Source organism: Nuphar pumila, chromosome 12, assembly GCF_984573655.1.
Source record: "Nuphar pumila chromosome 12, dmNupPumi1.hap1.1, whole genome shotgun sequence".
NCBI classification, from domain to species: Eukaryota; Viridiplantae; Streptophyta; class Magnoliopsida; order Nymphaeales; family Nymphaeaceae; genus Nuphar; species Nuphar pumila.
Window position 1 is genome coordinate 48,209,693 of NC_143260.1, and position 20,573 is coordinate 48,230,265.

Below are 20,573 nucleotides of genomic sequence, written 5' to 3' on the forward strand. Positions count from 1 at the left end.
ATCCAAAATTTCCCTTGATAGAAAATGTTCTTTTAGTGGATGGTTTAAAGCATAATTTAATATCTATTAGTCAATTATGTGATAAAGGTTTTCATGTTTCTTTTGAAAATGATTTATGCTTAATTTCTGATTTTCAATCTAAAAAGATCATTTTTAAAGGTAAAAGAAGAAACAATGTGTATGAACTATATCTAGATGAATTACCCTCTTTTAATGAAAAATGTCTTATTGTTTCAAATGAAATTCAATGGTTATGGCATAAGAGACTTGGACATGTTAACTTTAAAATTATTTCAAAATTATCCAAGAATGATCTTGTAAGAGGCCTACCTAGAATACCATATAAAAAGGATCACTTATGTGATGCTTGTCAAAGGGGTAAACAAATCAAGAGTTCTTTTAAAGCAAAAGATATAGTTTCAACAAAACGTCCTCTTGAACTTTTACATTTAGATCTATTTGGACCATCTAGAATTCAAAGTTTGAATGGTAGCAAGTATGCTTTTGTTATAGTAGATGATTATTCTCGGTTTACATGGGTGATTTTTCTAAAAAGCAAAAATGATGCTTTTTCAGAATTTTCTAAACTTTGTAGAAGAATTACAAATGAAAAATCTACATCTATTATTAAAATTCGTAGTGATCATGGTGGTGAATTTGAAAATGAATCTTTTCTAAAGTTTTGTGATTTACATGGTATCTCTCACAACTTTGCTTTTCCTAGAGCGGCTCCACAAAATGGAGTTGTTGAAAGAAAGAATAGAACTTTGCAAGAATGTGCTAGAACCATGCTTCAAGATAAAAATTTACCAAAATATTTTTGGGCTGAAGCAATTAATACAGCATGTTATGTCTTAAATCGTGTTCTTATTCGACCAATTTTACATAAAACATGTTTTGAATTGTATTATGATCGTATACCAAAGATCTCATATTTCAAAATTTTTGGTAGTAAATGTTTCTTGTTAAATACCAAAGATAATCTTGATTCAAAATCAGATGAATCAATATTTCTTGGATATTCTTCTAGAAGTAAAGCATATCGTATTTTCAATAAAAGAACATCTTGTATTGAAGAATCTCTACATGTTGCATTTGATGAGAATTGTGAGCAGGTTATACCTCTAAGCGAAGAAGAAGAAGCAATACTTCAAGAAGAACCCTTGATAGAGAGTACTTCTCAAGAAAATATTCCTCTTCAACCGGTTTGGAAAGAAGTTCCTAATCATCCACATGAACAAGTTATTGGTGAAATAAAGAGTGGTGTCTAAACTAGAAGGCAGTTAGAAAAATATATTGCAAATGTTGCTTTCATATCTAAATTAGAACCAAAGAATATCAATGAGGCATGTGATGATGAATTTTGGCTTTTAGCCATGTCTGAAGAACTTAACCAATTTACTGGGAATGATGTTTGGGATCTAGTTGATAGACCAAAGGATCATCCAGTAATTGGAACAAGATGGGTCTTCCGAAATAAGCTGGATGAAAATGGTGAAGTCATTCGTAACAAAGCAAGGCTAGTGGCACAAGGCTATAATCAAGAAGAAGGCATAGATTTTGATGAAACCTATGCACCAGTGGCTCGATTAGAGTCAATTCGTATGATGCTTGCTTTTGCTAGTTAAATGAACTTCAAGTTATATCAAATTGATGTTAAGAGTGCATTCTTAAATGGACACATCAATGAAGAAGTTTATGTAGAGCAACCTCCAGGCTTTGAAAATGAGAAATATCCAGAAAAGGTCTACAAATTGAAAAGAGCTCTGTATGGACTCAAACAAGCACCAAGAGCGTGGTATGAAAGACTACGAAATTTTCTAGAACAATCTGGTTTTTCCATTGGTCGGGTAGACTCCACTTTATTTATTAAACATTTTAATTCAGATATTCTTATTGTGCAAATTTATGTTGATGACATAATATTTGTTTCTACTAATGATTCTCTTTGTAAAGAATTTGCTAAGGCTATGCAGGAAGAGTTTGAAATGAGCTTGATGGGTGAATTAAACTACTTCCTTGGACTTCAAATAAAGCAAACTGAAGAAGGAATCTTCATCAATCAGGCTAAGTATACAAAAGAACTTCTCAAGAGATTTGGGATGGACTCATCGAAATCAAGAAGGAATCCTATGAGTACAACTACTTCTCTTGATAAAGATGAAAATGGTAAAAGTGTAGATACTAAGCTCTACAGAGGTATGATCGGATCTCTATTATACTTAACTGCTAGTCGACCTGATATTATGTTTAGTGTTTGTATGTGTGCAAGATTTCAAACTAATCCAAAGGAATCTCATTTAACTGCAGTAAAACAAATTCTTCGTTATTTGAAAGATACTTCAGATTTCGGTTTGTTTTACCCAAAATCATCTTCCTTTGATTTAGTCTCATATAGTGATGCAGATTTTGCAGGAAGTAAATTTGATCGCAAGAGTACTAGTGGAACTTGTCATTTCTTGGGAAATTCCTTAGTCTCTTGGTTTAGTAAAAAGCAAAATTCAGTATCACTCTCAACAACTGAAACTGAATATATAGCGGCTAGTTTAGCATGTTCACAAGTACTTTGGATGAAACAGACCTTAAAAGATTTTGGTTTGAACTACTCCACAACAACTATTTATTGTGATAAAACTAGCGCTATAAATCTTTCGAAAAATCCTATTCAGCACTCAAGAACTAAGCATATTGAAGTTAGACATCATTTTTTAAGAGATCATGTGTTAAAAGGAGATATTTCGTTAAATTTTATTTCCACTAAAGAACAACATGCCGATATCTTCACTAAACCTCTTAAAAATGAAGATTTTATGAGAATTAGGAGAGAACTAGGTATTTGCTCATTTTTGGATTTATAAAAATGCTGATTTTTAAACAAAATCTCAAAATCGCACTATATTAGTCGACCGATAAAATTCTAGTCGACTGATGTTTTATATTTTGGAAAGTATCGCACCATATTAGTCGACCGATATATTTCTAGTCGACTGATGATATTTTTAGAATTAGTCGCATTATTAGTCGACCGATAAAGTTTTAGTCGACTAAATTTTTTTTTAAAAATCTTAAATGAAGGGACCCGACACCCCTTGGATTTGTTTTTAAAACCCGTTTTTTAAAGAAGGCATCGTTTCACTTTGTTTTTTCGCACCTTTTCGAAACCCTTAAACCGAAAACCCCTCTTTCTCTTTTGCCTCTCTCTCTCTCTCTTCCGAAAAACCCTCGGAGTACCGTTCGACTCCATCATCGCCGGGATTTTCTTACCGTAACAGGGAGACGCCGGAATCTTCTGGCCGTGATCTTCAAACGCCGGAATCCTCTTGCAGCGACTGGCGCATCTTCAAAACACTCCGGAACTCTCTTGCCGTGACAGTGCATTGCCGGAATCCCCTTTTGGCCGACTTCTCCTCACCGTCAGCCACCACATTGTCCTTCGTTTTTTATCGCCGGAAAGCTTTTTCCCTTTGCCGGACGTCATTTGGAAGCCGACATTTTGGTAACCATGCCTCGCACGAAGTCTACATCTGCAAAAGGTTTAGGTTCTCCTCCTCCTACACCTACTTCAAGACATGGTTTTTCACTAAGATTACTTCGCAACCCTCTTCTCTATGACACTTTTGGATCAATTTCTGCACTACCTATTTTACCAGGCCGAAATGTTCTATTTCACTTGTTTTCTCGTTACAAAATAAGAGAATTATTTCTTGGTATTTCACATCTTTTTGATGCTTGTGCAGATACCCTTCACTATCCTTTTCTCATTCACTTGTTTTACACAAATTTACAAATGAATCATGAAACTGGAATTTTGTCTTCTCTTGTTCGTGATGTTGAAATCGAGTTTGATTCGAAATTACTTGAAGAAATTCTTGAAATTCCATCTTCAAACACTCTTTTCAACACTATTGAAATGAATGATGAAAGAGTTTTTGAACAAATTCTTCTTCCAGAAGCACCTCACTGCCCTCCTTTCAAAAATACTAATCTTCAAACTCGTGCACGCATTGCTGGACGAATCCTTGCCCACAATGTTCTACCCAAAACTAGTTCTTTTGATTATTATTCCACAGATCTATCTACAGCTCTTTATGTTTTATTTGGAAATATTTCTGTCAACTGGGCCAATGTGTATTTTACAAACTTGTGGAAACAAAAACCATTTCTTCCTTATGGTTGTCTTTTAACCCGTATTTTTAGACATTTTAAAGTTCATTTAACAAATGAAAAGAACATTGAGCAAAAAGAGTTCTTTGATCAAACAATTTTTAAAAGAATGAAAATTAAATATCTGCCTCCCTTAAATGTTGATCAAACTGAACCATCTGATCCTAATGAACCATCTATTTCTGAACCTTCACCTTCTGCGACACCTTCATCTCATGCAAAAAGAAAGAAATTTTCGACAAATCAAGACCATGATGAAGTTATGTAGAGACCGGAAGCGTTGGAGCTGCATCAACACACCTTTCGTGAAGATGTGACTCAACAACTTGCTTCAATTCAGAAGGATGTAACTGCAATTAAGGATTTTCTAAACTCTCTTTTCTGATCTTTGATCTTTGAAAAACATACTTTATGGGTTGTAATATTTTAAACTTATCTCTATTTCTGCTTATGCTATTTTTGCCCTTACTCTTTTTGATTCTGACAAAGGGGGAGAAAAAGATAAAGATAGCATTACTTTGAAATTGCAGGGAGATCTTGAGAAAAAGATGATAGCAATTACATTACAGGAGAGATCTTGCATAAGAAATGCAAAATTAAGAGAAAAATAAAGCTTTGAATGAATGTATTTCTAAATACATGAATGCATGATGAATGGAAATGCAAACCAATCAATATGTGATATATGTGCTTTAAATGTGCTAACTTTTAATGTTTTGCAACATATTGATAGAGGGAGTAAAATCTCCATCTATGCATCTAAATGCTTCATCTTTGATTAAGTTTGTCATCATAAAAAAGGGGGAGATTGTTACGACAATGAAGCCATACATGATATTTCAAGTACAAGGTTTTGATGATGAGCAAGTGGAATCAACTGCATTTTAGCTAAGGCTATGAAGAAATTGAAGAATTCAGTGAAGAATCCTTGAAGACTAGTGTGCAAATGTTTAATTCATTAAAAATCTTAGATTCTTGTAAGAGCCTTACTTAGAGTGCATATTTAGGTTGCATTTCACCTTAAAAGTCTTTAGAAAAACTTTTCTAAAAGAAACTCTTTTGAAACTCTTTTTAGAAAACTCTTTTCTTAAATTTTCATGTTTATTAGTCGACCAATAGACTTATCAGTCGACTAATCCTTTCGCGCCATATTTTCTAAAAAGTCATTCTTGTCAAATTAGTCGACCAAAGGTTTTATCAGTCGACTGGACAGAATGTCTGTTTTCTGGAAAATTAGCAGCAGTCGACTAATGGTTTTTCAGTCGACTGAACAGAACATATGTTTTCTGAAAAAATTTAGCAGCAGTCGACTAATGCTTTTTATCAGTCGACCGAACAAAATATTTGTTTTTCAGAAGTTTTTAGCAGCAGTCGACTAAAAGGTTTTTCAGTCTACTGATGATATTATCAGTCGACTAACTTTTCTTAAGTCGACTAAGTTTCAAAAGTTCAGATTTTCAAACGGCTCGATTAACAGATCAGTAGACCGACGATAACTGTCAGTCTACTAATAACTAACTATTAGTCGACTAACTGATGTTTCAGTCGACTAATTTTGCCGTTTTCCTGAAACTTCAAAAAGGCGTGTCTTTTCATTTTTTCAAACATTTTGATCGTTCAAAATGAACAGTTTTGACACCGTTTCATACTCTCAACGTATGGAATCTTTTAACTATAAATATGAGTGCATTCTACACTCAAAAACAATCAAATTCAATAGAATTATATTGAATTACTTCTTGCTTTTCACTCCTATTCATTCAAGTATTTGTTTTCTCACTCACGTGATATTTTCACTTCAGTTTTTCACTCAAATCACTTTGAGAGATAGTGAATTGGTGAGTAGAGTGTTTCAACAACCTCAAAAGCCAATTGCATCTCATTTGCATTCAAAAGGAAGGCTCATAGGTTGTATTGTAAGTTGTTATTTATTTTCTGTAAAAAGAAGGACTCCTTGGTGTAAAGGAGTTGTTTGCTTTCAGTGGGATTGTTACTGAAAGTGGGACCGGTTATGGTCTGTGTGATCTTGTAGTTTACAAGGTTGATAGTGGAAAATCTCAAGCGGGTTTTGCTTGGGGACTGGATGTAGGTCGGGTTTGACCGAACCAAGATAAAATCTTGTGTTCTTTGTGTGTTTGCTTTGAGATTTGCAAAATCCTTCAATATTTCGCAGAAAGTTTTAAAAGCACTATGCACCCCCCTCTAGTGCTCGTTGCCTCGATCCTAGTGCACTTTCATCAGCAATGAGACGTCCAAGTTCATCCCTTTTTCAAAGCTTTAGGGAACCCCTTTTCCTTCCTCCTTTCGCAAAACCCCTTTCGGATTTGTTCGTCCAAACTTCGAAGGTCTCATCATGGTTTCTTCACTCGAGAATTTCGTATGGTCGTCCCCTTCAGGTTAAGGGTTAAGCCTGAACCTCGTGCATCGAGGTATCTTCCTTTTTCAGGTTTTGGTTAAACCTGAGTCTCGTTTTGACAAGGTTCCTCGTTTCGATGAGGTGTTTTCCTCTAATCCCATCGTAGTTCTTTCCATCATGGAATCTGTACATCCATCCAGGACAAGATCTTGCTTTAGCTTCATCTCATGAGGCATTTTCACAAAAATGTCCCATCAAAGTCCTCATATATTCCTTTCCTCATTCAAGTTATCTTGATATATCTTCGCCCCATCCTGGTTAAGGGCTAAACCTGAGTCATTCCACAAAGCTGATCTAGTCTCACCCACGAGACTTGATCTAAATTCCTTATCTTTCATCATTTCGATATCATCACCCAAAGTCCCATCACGATTTCCTCATCTCTATCATTCAGTCATATCATTGTCGAGGATTTCGTCCTCCCAAAGCCATTCAAGGATAAAGTTTTAAATCTGAAAAACCATGTTTTTTTTAAATCAAATCCTTCTACACCCAGTTCAGATCTGCTGACTGGGGCATTTTTTTTAAAATTTGGAGTGTTATCTTTGCCACTAAGCTCGGCTTTCAACCGACTTAGTAGCAAAGAGGGGCATCTGTAAACACCCCAAAATTTTCAAAATCTTTTAAATATTCTCTTATTGCCCCTAAATTCATTTTTTGAGCAAATGAGTCATTTTTAAATCTAAATTTCAGTTCATTTCTCAAGCTTTATTGAAATTAGATTCATTTTATATGTTTAAATTGATTTCGGATCTGGATCCATTGTCCAGATCCAAATATAAGTCTCATTGTCCAATTTTTTTTTTATAAAATACAAAAAATAGTTTTCAAATAGCTCGGACAGTCCATCCGACATTCGTTTGGATCCATCACATTATTTTTCTCGATTCGAGTCTCAAAACTCGAACATTCCCTCAAAACCTGGGTCCAAACCCTTTCTTCTGAAGAAATTTCCCCAAAATAAACTTGACTTTTCAGAAAAGTTCTGCTTTTGTAAATATTTTTGAAATTTTGTAAAAAAAAGTAGTCAAAAATCCCTAGTTTCTAGAATTTTGTCTTCAAAAAGTACAAAAAAATATATATTTAAGAAAAGAACCAAAAAATGAGAAAATAAAAAATCCAAAAATTTCAGAAACTATGTAATCTACCCTCTTTTTAAACCTTTTGATAAAACCCTCTCTTGAAACCTCTTTTTGAAAAACAAAAAAACCATTTTTTAGGAAATTTCTGAAAAGGAGCCCCCTCTTTGCAAATCGGAGAAAATGGCAACGGCCATCCTCCCGTGCGCCCTCCATCGCCTCCTCTCCCGCACGCTCCTCCCTCTCATACCCTCAACCTCTCATCTTCAACAGCCCCTCTCTCTAGAATGCTCCTCTCCTTCTTTAAAAAGGGAGCACGCAGGAGAGAGAGGGGATCCGTCTTCGACCCCTCCAGGCTTCTGATCTTCTTCTCCTTTTCCCACTTCTATTTCTTTCCCTTATCTTCTCCCCCATCGACTGAAGGAAATCCAACTACAGGTAAGCAAATCATCTTCCGCTTCTTTCTTTTTATTTTCTGTAAACATTATCTTTCCTTTATTTACAAGATTTCTCTGTTACGATTGCATTCTGCCTCATTCCCTTTTCTCTTATTTTCATTATAAGGCATAAAGGGTGGAATCGACCTGCATATAGCAGTGTCGACCCACCTGCTGCTACATTAATGGAATTCTCCGATTCCAACATTTGATTTCCTGTTTCTTTCTTTTTTTTTTGTCTTTTGCATTTGATTTCTCCTTTTAATGGTATTGATCTCTTTCTGACATGGTTCATCTTCTCCATCCTTCTGTATATCGGAGCACATGGTATTGATCTCTTTCTGGCATGGTTCATCTTCTCCATCCTTCTGTATATCGGAACACATCAGGTCAGATTCATTGACCTGATGTCCTACAACGGGACTGAACCCAATTAACAAAAAAAAAAGGGAAAGCATTACATATCAACATTTGTATATCATCAGCATATCCCTTCGTTTCCTCTGCGACCATTTGGTAGTTCATCATCCTCTTATTCATGTTGCAATCTGCATTTCTGTTTTTACTTCATAAATAGTCTTTGCATTTATATTCACAACATCGATTCTATGCATAGCATTGCATTCATTTCATCATGAAATCCTCTTGCAATCTGATTTGATTTTTTTTTTTTCGTTTTGATTTATATCATATCAGTCTAACATCTCTTTTTCACAATTTATAGTAAATACATGATTATCTGGCTTTTATGCATTTGTTCCTCTTTATTTCCTAGTCGACTGGAATTTTTGTCTTCATTTTCACAAATGCTTGTAATTAGCATTCGATCTTTCTTTTCATTTTTGTCCAATCTACACTTTCATTTTCATTTTTTTCTAAATTTGTAAGGAGCTGCGTCTGCAATTAGCATCTATAATATCATATTACATTCGTAGCTAGTTTCCTAATACTCGTATCTGAAATTTGTTTAAAAACTGAAAAAAAAATGGCATACGGCTCCCTGACCCATTTCACAACTTTCATTATGATCCTGTTCTTGTTGATTCAAATTGCATCACATCCCTCTTATGTTCTGTTTTGGGTCATTGTTCTGCGTTTTTCTTTCCTTTCTTTATTATTTCATTTTGAAGTGCATTCTTTTTCCTGCTCTGTTATCTGACCCGCTGCTGTAAGATCTTCATCAAAGGTCACAGAATCTGCTTTATCACAGGTCGAAGACTGATTTACTGTAAAATCAGTTACCAGTCCACTGACTAGAACCTGTCAACACCGAAAATCCTAGGGTAAGGTTCGTGCGTCTACTTGTGATGACGCCAGTAACAGACAAGTCAGATAGATTAATCCCTTTCTTTTACCATCAATGTCAGTCTGATTCTTGAATTCTTCCTTTGCAATTCATTGTATTTCCATTTCCACCATTATCCCCTTTACGTGCATTTCACAGAAAAATAACTTACTTCTTTTTCATAAGGAAAGCAATCAACAATACCTCTTATAGACTCATACGTGAGGCAGGGAGATACAGTGAGCTCTTGAAAATTTTGGAGGAATAACGAATAGTTTGGCATTGTCAATGAAAGATGAACATAAGTTGTTCCTTGCTCTTATCCCATTTCGCAAACTCAAATCTGTTTCATTACGTCTTCCAAATTGATAAAAAGTTGTCCAGTTTCCTGTTGGTGTTTCTAATACTGAGGACGTTGATCTGGATCCACTAATTATGTGCTTGAATGTGCACGAGAAGGTAGAGTTCTTGATATTTTTGAAGCTTCCAAAAGGAGCTATGACGAGGTGAACTTGCCAATCATGATCATGATACCCATTCTTTCTAGTTACAGAGCCAGAATCCTCAGGTTAGCCACTTCCGCGTGATGCTTCTGAGTTGGTGGTTAATATGGAGTCAACCGACTTTCCCTGTTCATCACACCCAATGGAGGATTTTGCTGATGACAGATTTATAAGTTCTGATGTCAAATATAAGGATGCAAGAACAACGTCACCTGTTCCGATGTGTCAGCAATTTAGTGAAAATGATGTCCGACCAATTGGTTTACCTTCTCTGATTACTAATCTGTCTGAAGATGATTTGTGTGATGCAGCATATGGTTTGCTTCCTTGGTACATTCAGGGCACATGCCAAAGGTCATCTTTTCAAGTGGAGGCATAGTACAGCCAAACTGAAAGCAAGGTAAAAGACAGGAAGTCCAGATCTCTGTTGAGGCGGAAGAACAAAGAATATGGAGATATGCCTCTCCAACCCTAGTACACCAACACTATTGTACCATACAACAACTCCAATGCTAACACTCCATCTCCACTTACATCCACTTGCACAGCTTCCATCATACTCAACTCACCTCCTTCAGCACTGGAATGTCATGCTTTCACTGTTCAGCCACCTACTGTATCACCTATTACCTTTCTCATCACCAGCCCAGACCCAGCAGCAGAAGTTGCATCCTTGCTCAGTTACTCCAACTAGGCGATCATCACAACTATCGTCTTTGCCAAAAGGCAGCAATACAACAATTCCAAGCCATATCTCTGCTCCACATAACTACACTCACCTACTATCACCCTACCTTCAATCCTTGCCACTTTCACCTACAATAGCACATCACATGTGCTGCCTTCACAACAACACATGTCCCCACCTTCCTTCACTACCTTCATCTCCCACTTACCTGCCATCTGTACCTTTGCACATGCACTGCCACTATTGCACCTGTCAAAGCACCTTCATCTTCCTTTGCATTTCCCATGCACATCACCCTTTATCACCCACATATTCAACACTTATAGCAGATATTTCCAGCTATCACATACCCTCATACACCTTCTTCATTGCTTTCGTCTGTTGTGCACATTCATACACCCATCCCACTGTCGTCACTTCATCCTCCCTGTTACATTGCTACCACAGTTTCACCTGACACATCTGAGTTGCATCTTTTACTCTCTTGCATATCAGAGCTACACATTTCACCATCATCTACCTACTTGTTGTACATTACAGTCTCATGTACCACCTTCACTCAGCTCACATACTTGCACCTCCTAGTTATAGGCCCTTTCACTGGTGCAATCCCAACACTTACTCACTTATTCACTACCTGTAGGTCCCAACATATAGTTACTGACACAAAACCATATTAAAGCACTGTTGTACACCTTTCCCTCTGCACCTGTATTGCCACTTCCACAGCACAGTGGCTATCCTCCATTCACCACATTGCAGCCCAGCCACCATCTATGTTCCTCTACCTGTTGTACTTACAGCAGGTTCACACATGTTCATCCCTACTTCAGCATACTCTACAACTACTCTTTTCACTCATAATTGCTTCCTATACTTCCAATTAACCCCATCAACTTCATCTCCTCATCCCTCATACTGCCACCAATACTTGTGCACTTGCTATCAGCCACATCCTTCAACCCATTTTCCTACATCATCTTTATCCCAGCTCACTCCCTGCATTACCAATACCCCTCTTCATTAGCAATAAGCATTATATGAGCATTGTCATACATGTTTCCTTCATTTGCATAGATGTAATATATTAGGCAAATACCTATAGATTCTTCGTTCAGCCCAAGGCACTGAACATACCTTCTCACATGTGGGGTTCTCATTAACCTAATATATCATATATATTCATTTTCTCATATGCATAAACATCTCATCATTTGCATCCTAAATGCAATATGAGATTTTCTTCCATATGCATCTTTGTTATGTTCTAACCCTGTTTTGCAGGAAATACATGAAAAATGCTACTTTCCACCCTAAGTTTGGGATTTTGTAATTTTAATTTTAATTTCAATGCTGCAATAGCTAGAATTGAATGAGAATTTTCATCTCTTGCTTTAGATAGAATGAATGAGCATTGTAAATATCATGAATTACTTGTTTTTCATGCATTTTTGGCCTTTATTTCTCAAATTCTCACAAATGGCTACACGAATGGCACGTGCACCATTTCGTAAGAGGTAAATTAATCCTAAGTTGATGATTTACATCAACGGCCATAGTCAGGATGTAAACAAGACTTAGGATTTTTATCTTTTATAAAATAACATTGGATCCACACTGGATCCTTTTCAAAAATCATCATATTTTCAAATATTTCATCTTTTATCAGAGTTTAATTTAAAATTAATTCAATATATATACCAATGGCCATAGTCAGGGTATATTGAGAGTTAATCTCATTTTAAACTCTATAAAAGCACAAAATGTGTTTCATTCTTCACGTGAATTGAAATATAGATTATTATATAATACATTCAATGACCATAGTCAAGAATGTATTATATCTTCAATCTTGTCTTAATTCATTTAAAGAATGGAATAACTTTTTAAAATCCAATTTCAAAGTTACTTAAATTCATTCATCATTTAGGATAGAACTGCATCATATTTTCAAAATTCCTTTTTCAAAAACTCCAAGTAATGTAAATATCTTCCTGAATCTATCTTCAATCCTTATCAAATCCAATTCATCCTCTCATTTTTCAAATTCTATTTCATTTTCAATCTCAAAGTTCAATTTAACTTTGAGATTTCAAATTCATTTTATTATATTCAGATTCAAATCAGATTTCAAAATTCAAATTTGACTTTGAAATTCCAAATGCATTCAAAACTCCAACCAAAATTCAAAGTTCAATCTAACTTTGAGATTCTTGATTCCAAATTCAAAGCTCCAAAATCAAAGTCCAATTTGACTCTGAAATTTATTTATTCTCAAATCAAGTCTGGAACTCCAACTCTAAAGTTAGATCCAAATTGCATCTCGGATTTCAGATTTTGGATCCAATTTCCATTTAGGATTCTAGAATCCATAACCCAATTCTACTTTGAATCTCAGATTTTAGATCCAAAATCCATCTTAGGATCCAGAGTCCAACTCTACTTTGGATCTTAGACTTCAAATCCAAATCCATCTTAGGATCCAGATCCAACTTCACTTTGGATCTTAGACTTCAGATCCAATTCCGTCTTAGGATCCAGAATCCAACTTCACTTCGGATCTCAGATTTCAGATCCAATTCCCCTTTAGGATCCAAAATCCAAATTTCACTTTGGATCTCAGACTTCAGATCCATTCCCCTTTAGGATCCAGAATCCAATTGCACATTGGATCTCAGACTTCAGATCCAAATCCATCTTAGGATCCAGAGTCCAACTCTACATTTGGATCTCATACTTCAGATCCATTCTATCTTAGGATCCAGAATTTAATTCCATTTCCAATTTTAGATTTCAAATCCAATTCCATCTACAAATCACATTTGAATTTCTTAAATTCATCTCTATTTTTAAATACCATCTGGATTTCTCAGATTCATTCTAAATTTACCAACTTCAAAATCTAAATTCAAATTCCATCTCAAGTATTCATTTCCTTTCCTAAATTCAAGTTCAAATTCAAAATCCATTTCTGACTATCGAAACTTCATTTCCTTTTATTTTCAAGGCTTCAAGTCATTCTTTCTCATTTATTTTTCCAACTCTGATTTACTTCAAAAACTTAGAACTTCTGTGATCTATCTCAAGTTCTAAAGTTAAGATTCAAACATGTCTTCACTCCATTATCAAGTTCATCTCCGGATACATGGAAATCTTCAAAACATGCTTTTCAAAATAGCATACATCTTTGCATTGCACAAGCATGATTCTTTGTGTATTTAGAGTTAGAATAAATCCTTAGATTATATTTAGGCAAAGCAAAAGGCATAGATTCGATCCTTGATTAGATTACCCCTGGTAAAGGCGCCAGGAACGGTCGAACCTCGTACCGACGAGCGAATTCCGTCTATCCATTTTCCCGCAATATTTTCAAAACGGAGGCGAGTTAAATTTCTAAATATTTTTCAAATCAAGGTCAAGTGAGATCGCGCAAAATAGTTCATCTTCTCTCTTTCTTTCTTTCTTTTCTCTTTTCTCTTTCTTTTCTTTCTTTTATTCTTCTCCCTTCAAAAAGGAGAAAAATAAGAGGTTAGAAAAGGAAAAGAGAAGGAAGAGAGAGAAACCAACAAGAGAGGAAAAATTTTGCGATGATCACAGTGCACGTGCCATTCGTGTTCATCCACGGTGAATTTGGAAAATTGAGATATATGCATCATAGAATCAGGATATTACTGAAATCAAACTATATGAGATGCGGCCTAATCTAAGCAGTAAAAGTAAATCTTATTCCAAGGTTTGCATTGGATTGTTACATTGCATAACATAAAGTAAAAAAAAATGAAATAGAGACAAGGAATCAGCATCTTCTAGATTTTCCAGCAAAATGAGAGTTAGTACAAAATAACCAAGAAAAATGGGTATATATACTATATACAACGAAGATATATGGTAATGATGATATATTCACAGAAAGTAAAAGAAAAGAAAAATATATGTGATATCCAATGCACATGAAGGGATATATATATATATAAGTATATATATATATATATATGTATACATATATACATATATACATATATATACACATATATACGTATACATACATATCAATATATATATATATCTATAATAGGAGAATATACATATAAAAAAAAATTCCATATAATGGGTAAAATTAGAAAATACAGGTATATACAGTTTTTGTAGGGGATTTCGCGAAGCCATATTTCTCAAATTATAATGTATTTTTCAATAAAAATGGGTATGGAGCTTCCCCATATACCAATAACAAAGCATGCCAAAGATGGTATATAGATCAAGAACGGATATGGATATATCCGTTCATGAAGATGACTAATTATCAAGACTGCACACCTGCAGCAGAAAAAAAAATGGATACATGCAGGAAATGATTTCCATAAGCCATTCACGCAATCAAAATAGTTGATTTTCATACAGCCATTCACAAAATCAATTGTATGACATGACTTTCATAAACCATTCACACACACAGCCATTTACAAAATCAATTGTAGGAGATGATTTTCACACAGCCCTTTCACATAGCTAATAGCAAGGAATGATTTTCACATAGCCCTTTCACATAGCTAATAGCAAGGAATGATTTTCACACAGCCCTTTCACATAGCTAATAGCAAGGAATGATTTTCACACAGCCATTCACATAGCTAAGTGCAGGAAATGAATCTTTTTGCAACCACTTACATAGCTAATTACAGAAAATGAATCATTTTGCAGCCATTCATATAGCTAATTACAGGAAATGAATCATTTTGCAGCCATTCCCACAGCCCAATTGCTAAGACATTCAAAAATAGTTGGCAAACAGGCATAGGTTGAAAATCAGATGTTCCGGTGCTATTCGAGCATTCATTGTCACAACCAAAAGACATTAATGTGCCTAATTTGGATCATATCTACAGTCTTGAGCCTTTTCAGATAACTAGCCCAACTACAGATGATGAAGTTGCTCTAGCTCTTAGAGTTTTGGAAGGATGTTGCCTCCTCCACATGGAGAGCAGAACTCTGGCTCATAAGCATAGGGGAATAAAGGTACTTTTGAACATATTATCGACTAGAGGTGTGCTTGAGCAAGGTGCATGCTTGGATGCTATTATTTCTTTAATGCTTGAAGCACCTGCTAATCAGATGGATTTTGAAGCAGGCCATGGTATTGAGAAAGTTGCAGAACTTATCAAAGATCAACAAGTGAATGAGAATTTAAGATTAAAATGTGGAGAGTTTTTGCTGCTGCTGGTGGGGCATGTTCTTCCTTCAACAAGTCGGCATTCCATCACAATGTTTGATGGCCAAAATGGAAGGGACCAACCTCCGTTGGCATCTACTGAAGAAGACTTGAGGTATCTTCTTGGGGAGAAATATTGACAATGAATGCTTCATCAAACAGAAATTTAGCATTAAGCTAAACAAAGCATGATATTGTAACTCAGATGGTGATATCCAGCCATAGCCTTAGCAAACAGATTTTTTTTTTTTTTTAGCATTCAAAATGCAAAACACAAAATAAATACTAAGCTAGATATGAAAGTCCCAATTTATGGTGCTGTCAAACCACCACTATGAATAAACTAAAGATTAAATTGTGAATCCACGTACCACATGACTTATAGATGTCAGAAAAGGGCGATCCTTTGTAGCTGGACTGAAGAAGAGGGAGACGCTGGCTGGTTCTTCTGCTGGGCTGAAGACGATGCAGAGGCTGGCTGGTTCTTCTGCTGGGCTGAAGAAAGAGAAGTCCTTCTTCACGCTAGATGAAGGGAAAGTGCAGCAACAAAGGTCTTTTTCAATGGCTGGGCTGAAGTGGAGGTGAATGTGCGGCAGCCCCAATTTCAGCTGGTGTGCTAAAAAAAAAGAGCAGGAACACGCTGGATTTCTGCTGGATTGCATGAAGATGGGGAGCAGCAGTTGGCTGGAGGTCCTGTTGGTGTGGATGGGTTAAAGAACAGGGGCAAAACGTTGGCTGGAGATGATGGGTTGAAGTGGGGATGCAGGAATCGTTGAAATGTCTGCTGGTTGGGCTGAAGGCTGAAGGAAAAGTGAAGAATGGTGCTGGTGGTGGCCTCTCCTACGGCTGGGACTGAAGAAGATGCGAACTCCTTCCCCTTCAATGGACAAGGGCGCTGGTGGTGAAGACCCTGCAAAACCCAAAAACGCCTCCAATTCAATCGGCTCCTCCCCCTCCTTTCGTGAATGCCCTGCCCCTTTTTAAAAAAAACTTTCCCTTCTAAAAAAAAAAACGCAGCACTTCCCCCATTCATGAGGTTCCGTTATAGTTTTTTTGAATTTTTTTTGAAAACAGTCGTTTCAAGAGAGGCGCATCTTGTTTTGTTTTTTTTTTTTTAAACTTTGGCTTCATTTCCCTAAGTTTTTGGCAAAATTAGATTTGTTTCTTTAGGGAAATTTGGTTGTGCCATTTAAGGCTGCCTCCTTAAAAAAAAAATTTTATTAAAACAAATAAATAAAAAGGAAATAAATGAGAGGCTTTTATGGAAATGCCACCTCAATCCACTTTTAAAATCCTTTTGAAAATAAAGCTTTATTTTGTTTTGTAAAATCTTTTATTTTCAAATGGGGTGCCACATGTGTGTGGGCCCACTAACTAAAAATAAATAAATAAATATTGAGAAATTAAAAAGAAAAATTTGCAAATTGGTATGAACTTCGGGTGGGTCCCGCTTGAGAATAAACAACTTACCTGAGATTCTGAGTATGATGCTAGTTCAAAGGCAGGTCCCGCTCCATTTATTTGAAAATACAAGATAAAACATTATTTGTTTTCAAGAATTTGAAAAAATTGGTTTTTCAAGGCAAAAATATGGATAAAAGTAAAAAAATTTGTAAAGAGATTTAAAATCTTTTGCAAAAAGTTTTGAGATAAAATCTTTAAAATCAATATCCAAATATCCAGGTCGTTTTTCTTAAGAAAATTTTTGTAATTCAAAGTCCTGGGGGTAAAATGGGAAAGATTGGTAATTTTGAAATCCCAGGGTTTTAAAAATCAATTTGAAAAGGTTTAAAAATCAAATCTGGATGGACAATTTTGAAAATCAGAAGTTCTGGATCTCAAACTGACATGCTATGCAGTGAAATGATGCAATGCTATACAAAGACATGTTCTATGAAATGTCACTCTGAGTTTGGACTTGGAAATTCTAACTTTTTGTCCAGAAAGAGGATTTTGAAATTTTGCAATTTGAAGATGTCTTTGAACCTAAATATAGAAATTTTGAGGCTCAAGAATAAATTTTGGACTTTCTGCAAGGTTCAATCTTGGAAAATGACCATTTTGCCCTTCATGGGTTCTGGAGAACCGAAATGGGGTGATTGAGGGCAATGTCAGGGAGGTGAGTGAAAATTTGGGGTGTTTACAGATGCCCCTCTTTGCTACTAAGCCGGCTTATGGCCGAGCTTAGTGACAAAGAAAACACACCAAATTTGGGCTATATATAAAAAAAATGCCCCAGTTAGAAGGATCTGACTGGGTATGAAGAAAATTAGCCCGAGGAAGATGGTAGATATGAAATGGAGAATAAAGAGAAAATAGATTTGCTCTGTGAGAGCGAAGTTCAGGTTTTTGCCCTTAACCTGGATGGGACAAAAAGTGCTTCGTATGACACGAAGCTCAGGTTTTAACCCTTAACCTGATCGGGCGGAAAATGGAATACTTCATTGAAGGAGGAGGCTCAGGTTTATACCCTTATCCTGATCGGGCGGAGAATGGATGGAATCCTCGAAAGAAGAGACCATGATGGAACCTTTGGATTTTGCACAATAAATCCGACAGGGGTTTTGCAAAAGGAAGGAAAATGGGGTCCCTAAAGCTTGAAAAAGGGATTGATTTTGGGCGTCTCATTGCTGAGACTAAATAGCTTTTGAAATTGCCTTTTGCGAGAAAAAGATTGGTGGTTCGACCTCGAACCGAAATGGACTGTCTATGGTTGGACAGTGGGGACACAGGGAAGTGTGCGACTCTGAGAGTTCACGCTCTCAAAGAAGGGAAGGAATCAAGTCCTTAAGAGGGATTTAAAATTGGTGTCAGGATGTATCAAGGACGGATATCAAGCTCTCACTTCACATCAGGATAGCTAGAAAATATTGTCAAAATATTGAGAATTCTGTTGTTGATTCAAAGTTTTTGAAGATGTTGCACATTATTGCAAAGATATTTCTTACTTTCTACCCAAAGCATTACCTCCAAACAAGGTTCACTTCGTAGAATCGAGAATTGAAATCCAAATTGCTTGCAATTGACCTTCTTTAAGGAAGCTATCAATTTCCTTGATATGAACAGGAAAGAGAATTTGATATTATGAAAGCAGTTGATGAAAGAATATTGATAATAGAATTTTACAAATTTAAAGAGGATTCTTGATAAATTTGGCAGTTTGATATCCTGGGAGCTTCTCTCATGATAATCTTGCTGCACTCTTTTGGCTCTTTTGGGTTTTTGCTATAGTCTCCTTCATTTTGGAGATGTTCTGACTTTTTATCTCTTTCTTTTTACTCTCTTACTCTCTTTTGGGAAGGGTACGTCACAAACTCCTTCAACTTGGAGATGTTTCGATCCTTCTTTGACGATATTGGCTCATGGTGTTGCAGATCTTTGGATGATAGCTGAAATTAAATATCTTTTGGGGATTGTCAGGAGGTTCATCGCATCTGCCTTCATCTCGACAGTGCTTTGGACTTTCCCTGGAAGAATCCATCACAAACTCCGTCATCTTGAAGATGTTTCGAATCTTCTTTGGCCATGGAGGTCTACTTGCTTAATTCGCCTTCATCTTGACGACAATTGAGAGATCCCTTTTGCGGATATTTAATTGCAGCTTAGGTGATTTTAAGGAGACAGGGCTTGGATGAATTCTCTCTTTTTCTAGCGCTCAGGATATTTCCACTGCCTCATTTTCACAAGAATGGTCTTTAAAAATGTGCCATTGACTGCGATCAATATCAATCATCTATGGCTTTGCAAAACATTGAATCTTCTTTTCTGGCCATATCGAGGATTTATCCTTCATCCTTTTGGTTGGCCAATAGAAAGAATTTGAAATTTGAATCTGTAAACACCCCAAATTTTCACTCACCTCCCCGACATCTTCACCAAGCATCATTATCCAGCCTTTTTGAAATCGCCGAAGGGCAAAATGGTCATTTTCTGAGCTCGGACCTTGCAAAAGTCTAATTTTCATCTGCAACTCTCAAAATTTCTCTATTTTTAGCTCAGATGTTCAAAATTTTACTCCTGACAGGAGACAGACATCTCCAAGTCTTGATTCAAGATTACATTTCATAAGACATGACATTGCATATCATTGCATGAGCATTTCAAATCACTGCACTGCACAGCATGTCATTTCGAGGTCCAGAACTGTTGATTTCAAAATTTTCAATCCAGATTAGAATTTCAACTCTTTTCAAAATTGATTTCAAAACCCTGGGTCTTCAAAATTATCAATTTTTCCCATTTTACCCCTAGGACTTTGAATTTCAAAATATTTCCTCAGGAAAACCATCTGGATAGTTTTCAATATGGATTTCAGTCACTTCACCTCAGATTTTGCCCTTTTTGACAATTTCAAATATCTTTCTTTTACAAAATCGCCCTACAAGGGCCAACTCTTTCCAAAATTCCTGTTTTGCCCATTAGTCCAAATTTTTATGAAAATTCCAAAAAGAAGTTGTTGTTTTATCCTTATTTCAATAAAGAAGCAATGTGGGACCCACACTGAGGTGGTGTCACACAAGCTTTCCTTTTGAAAATTTGAATTTTGAAAAACCCAAAAATATAGGAGCCTTGTCCCCTGGATTGGCGCCACTTGTCCTTTCTCTCTCCTCCCATTTACATGCCATGTGTCAGCATAGGGTTCACCTAGAGTTGGTGCCACATGTCACCTTCCCTCTTCTGCCACGTGTCAGTGTGGGGCTACCTTCAGAAGCCGCCACATGTCATCCCAATTATCTGCCATATGTCACCCTATCCATCCTGCGCTATGTGTCATTTCAAAGACTACCAGGAG

General features: G+C 36.1%; 1 protein-coding gene across 1 annotated transcript; it reads left to right on the top strand.

Annotated features, from left to right (window-relative positions):
- Positions 1-10,026: 10,026 nt before the first annotated feature.
- Positions 10,027-15,921, top strand: LOC149820880 (uncharacterized). The gene is made up of 2 exons (XM_089981859.1): positions 10,027-10,201; positions 15,383-15,921. The coding sequence occupies exons 1-2, from the start codon at positions 10,027-10,029 to the stop codon at positions 15,919-15,921; spliced, it is 714 nt and encodes a 237-aa protein (XP_089837985.1).
- The last annotated feature ends 4,652 nt before the right edge of the window (positions 15,922-20,573 follow it).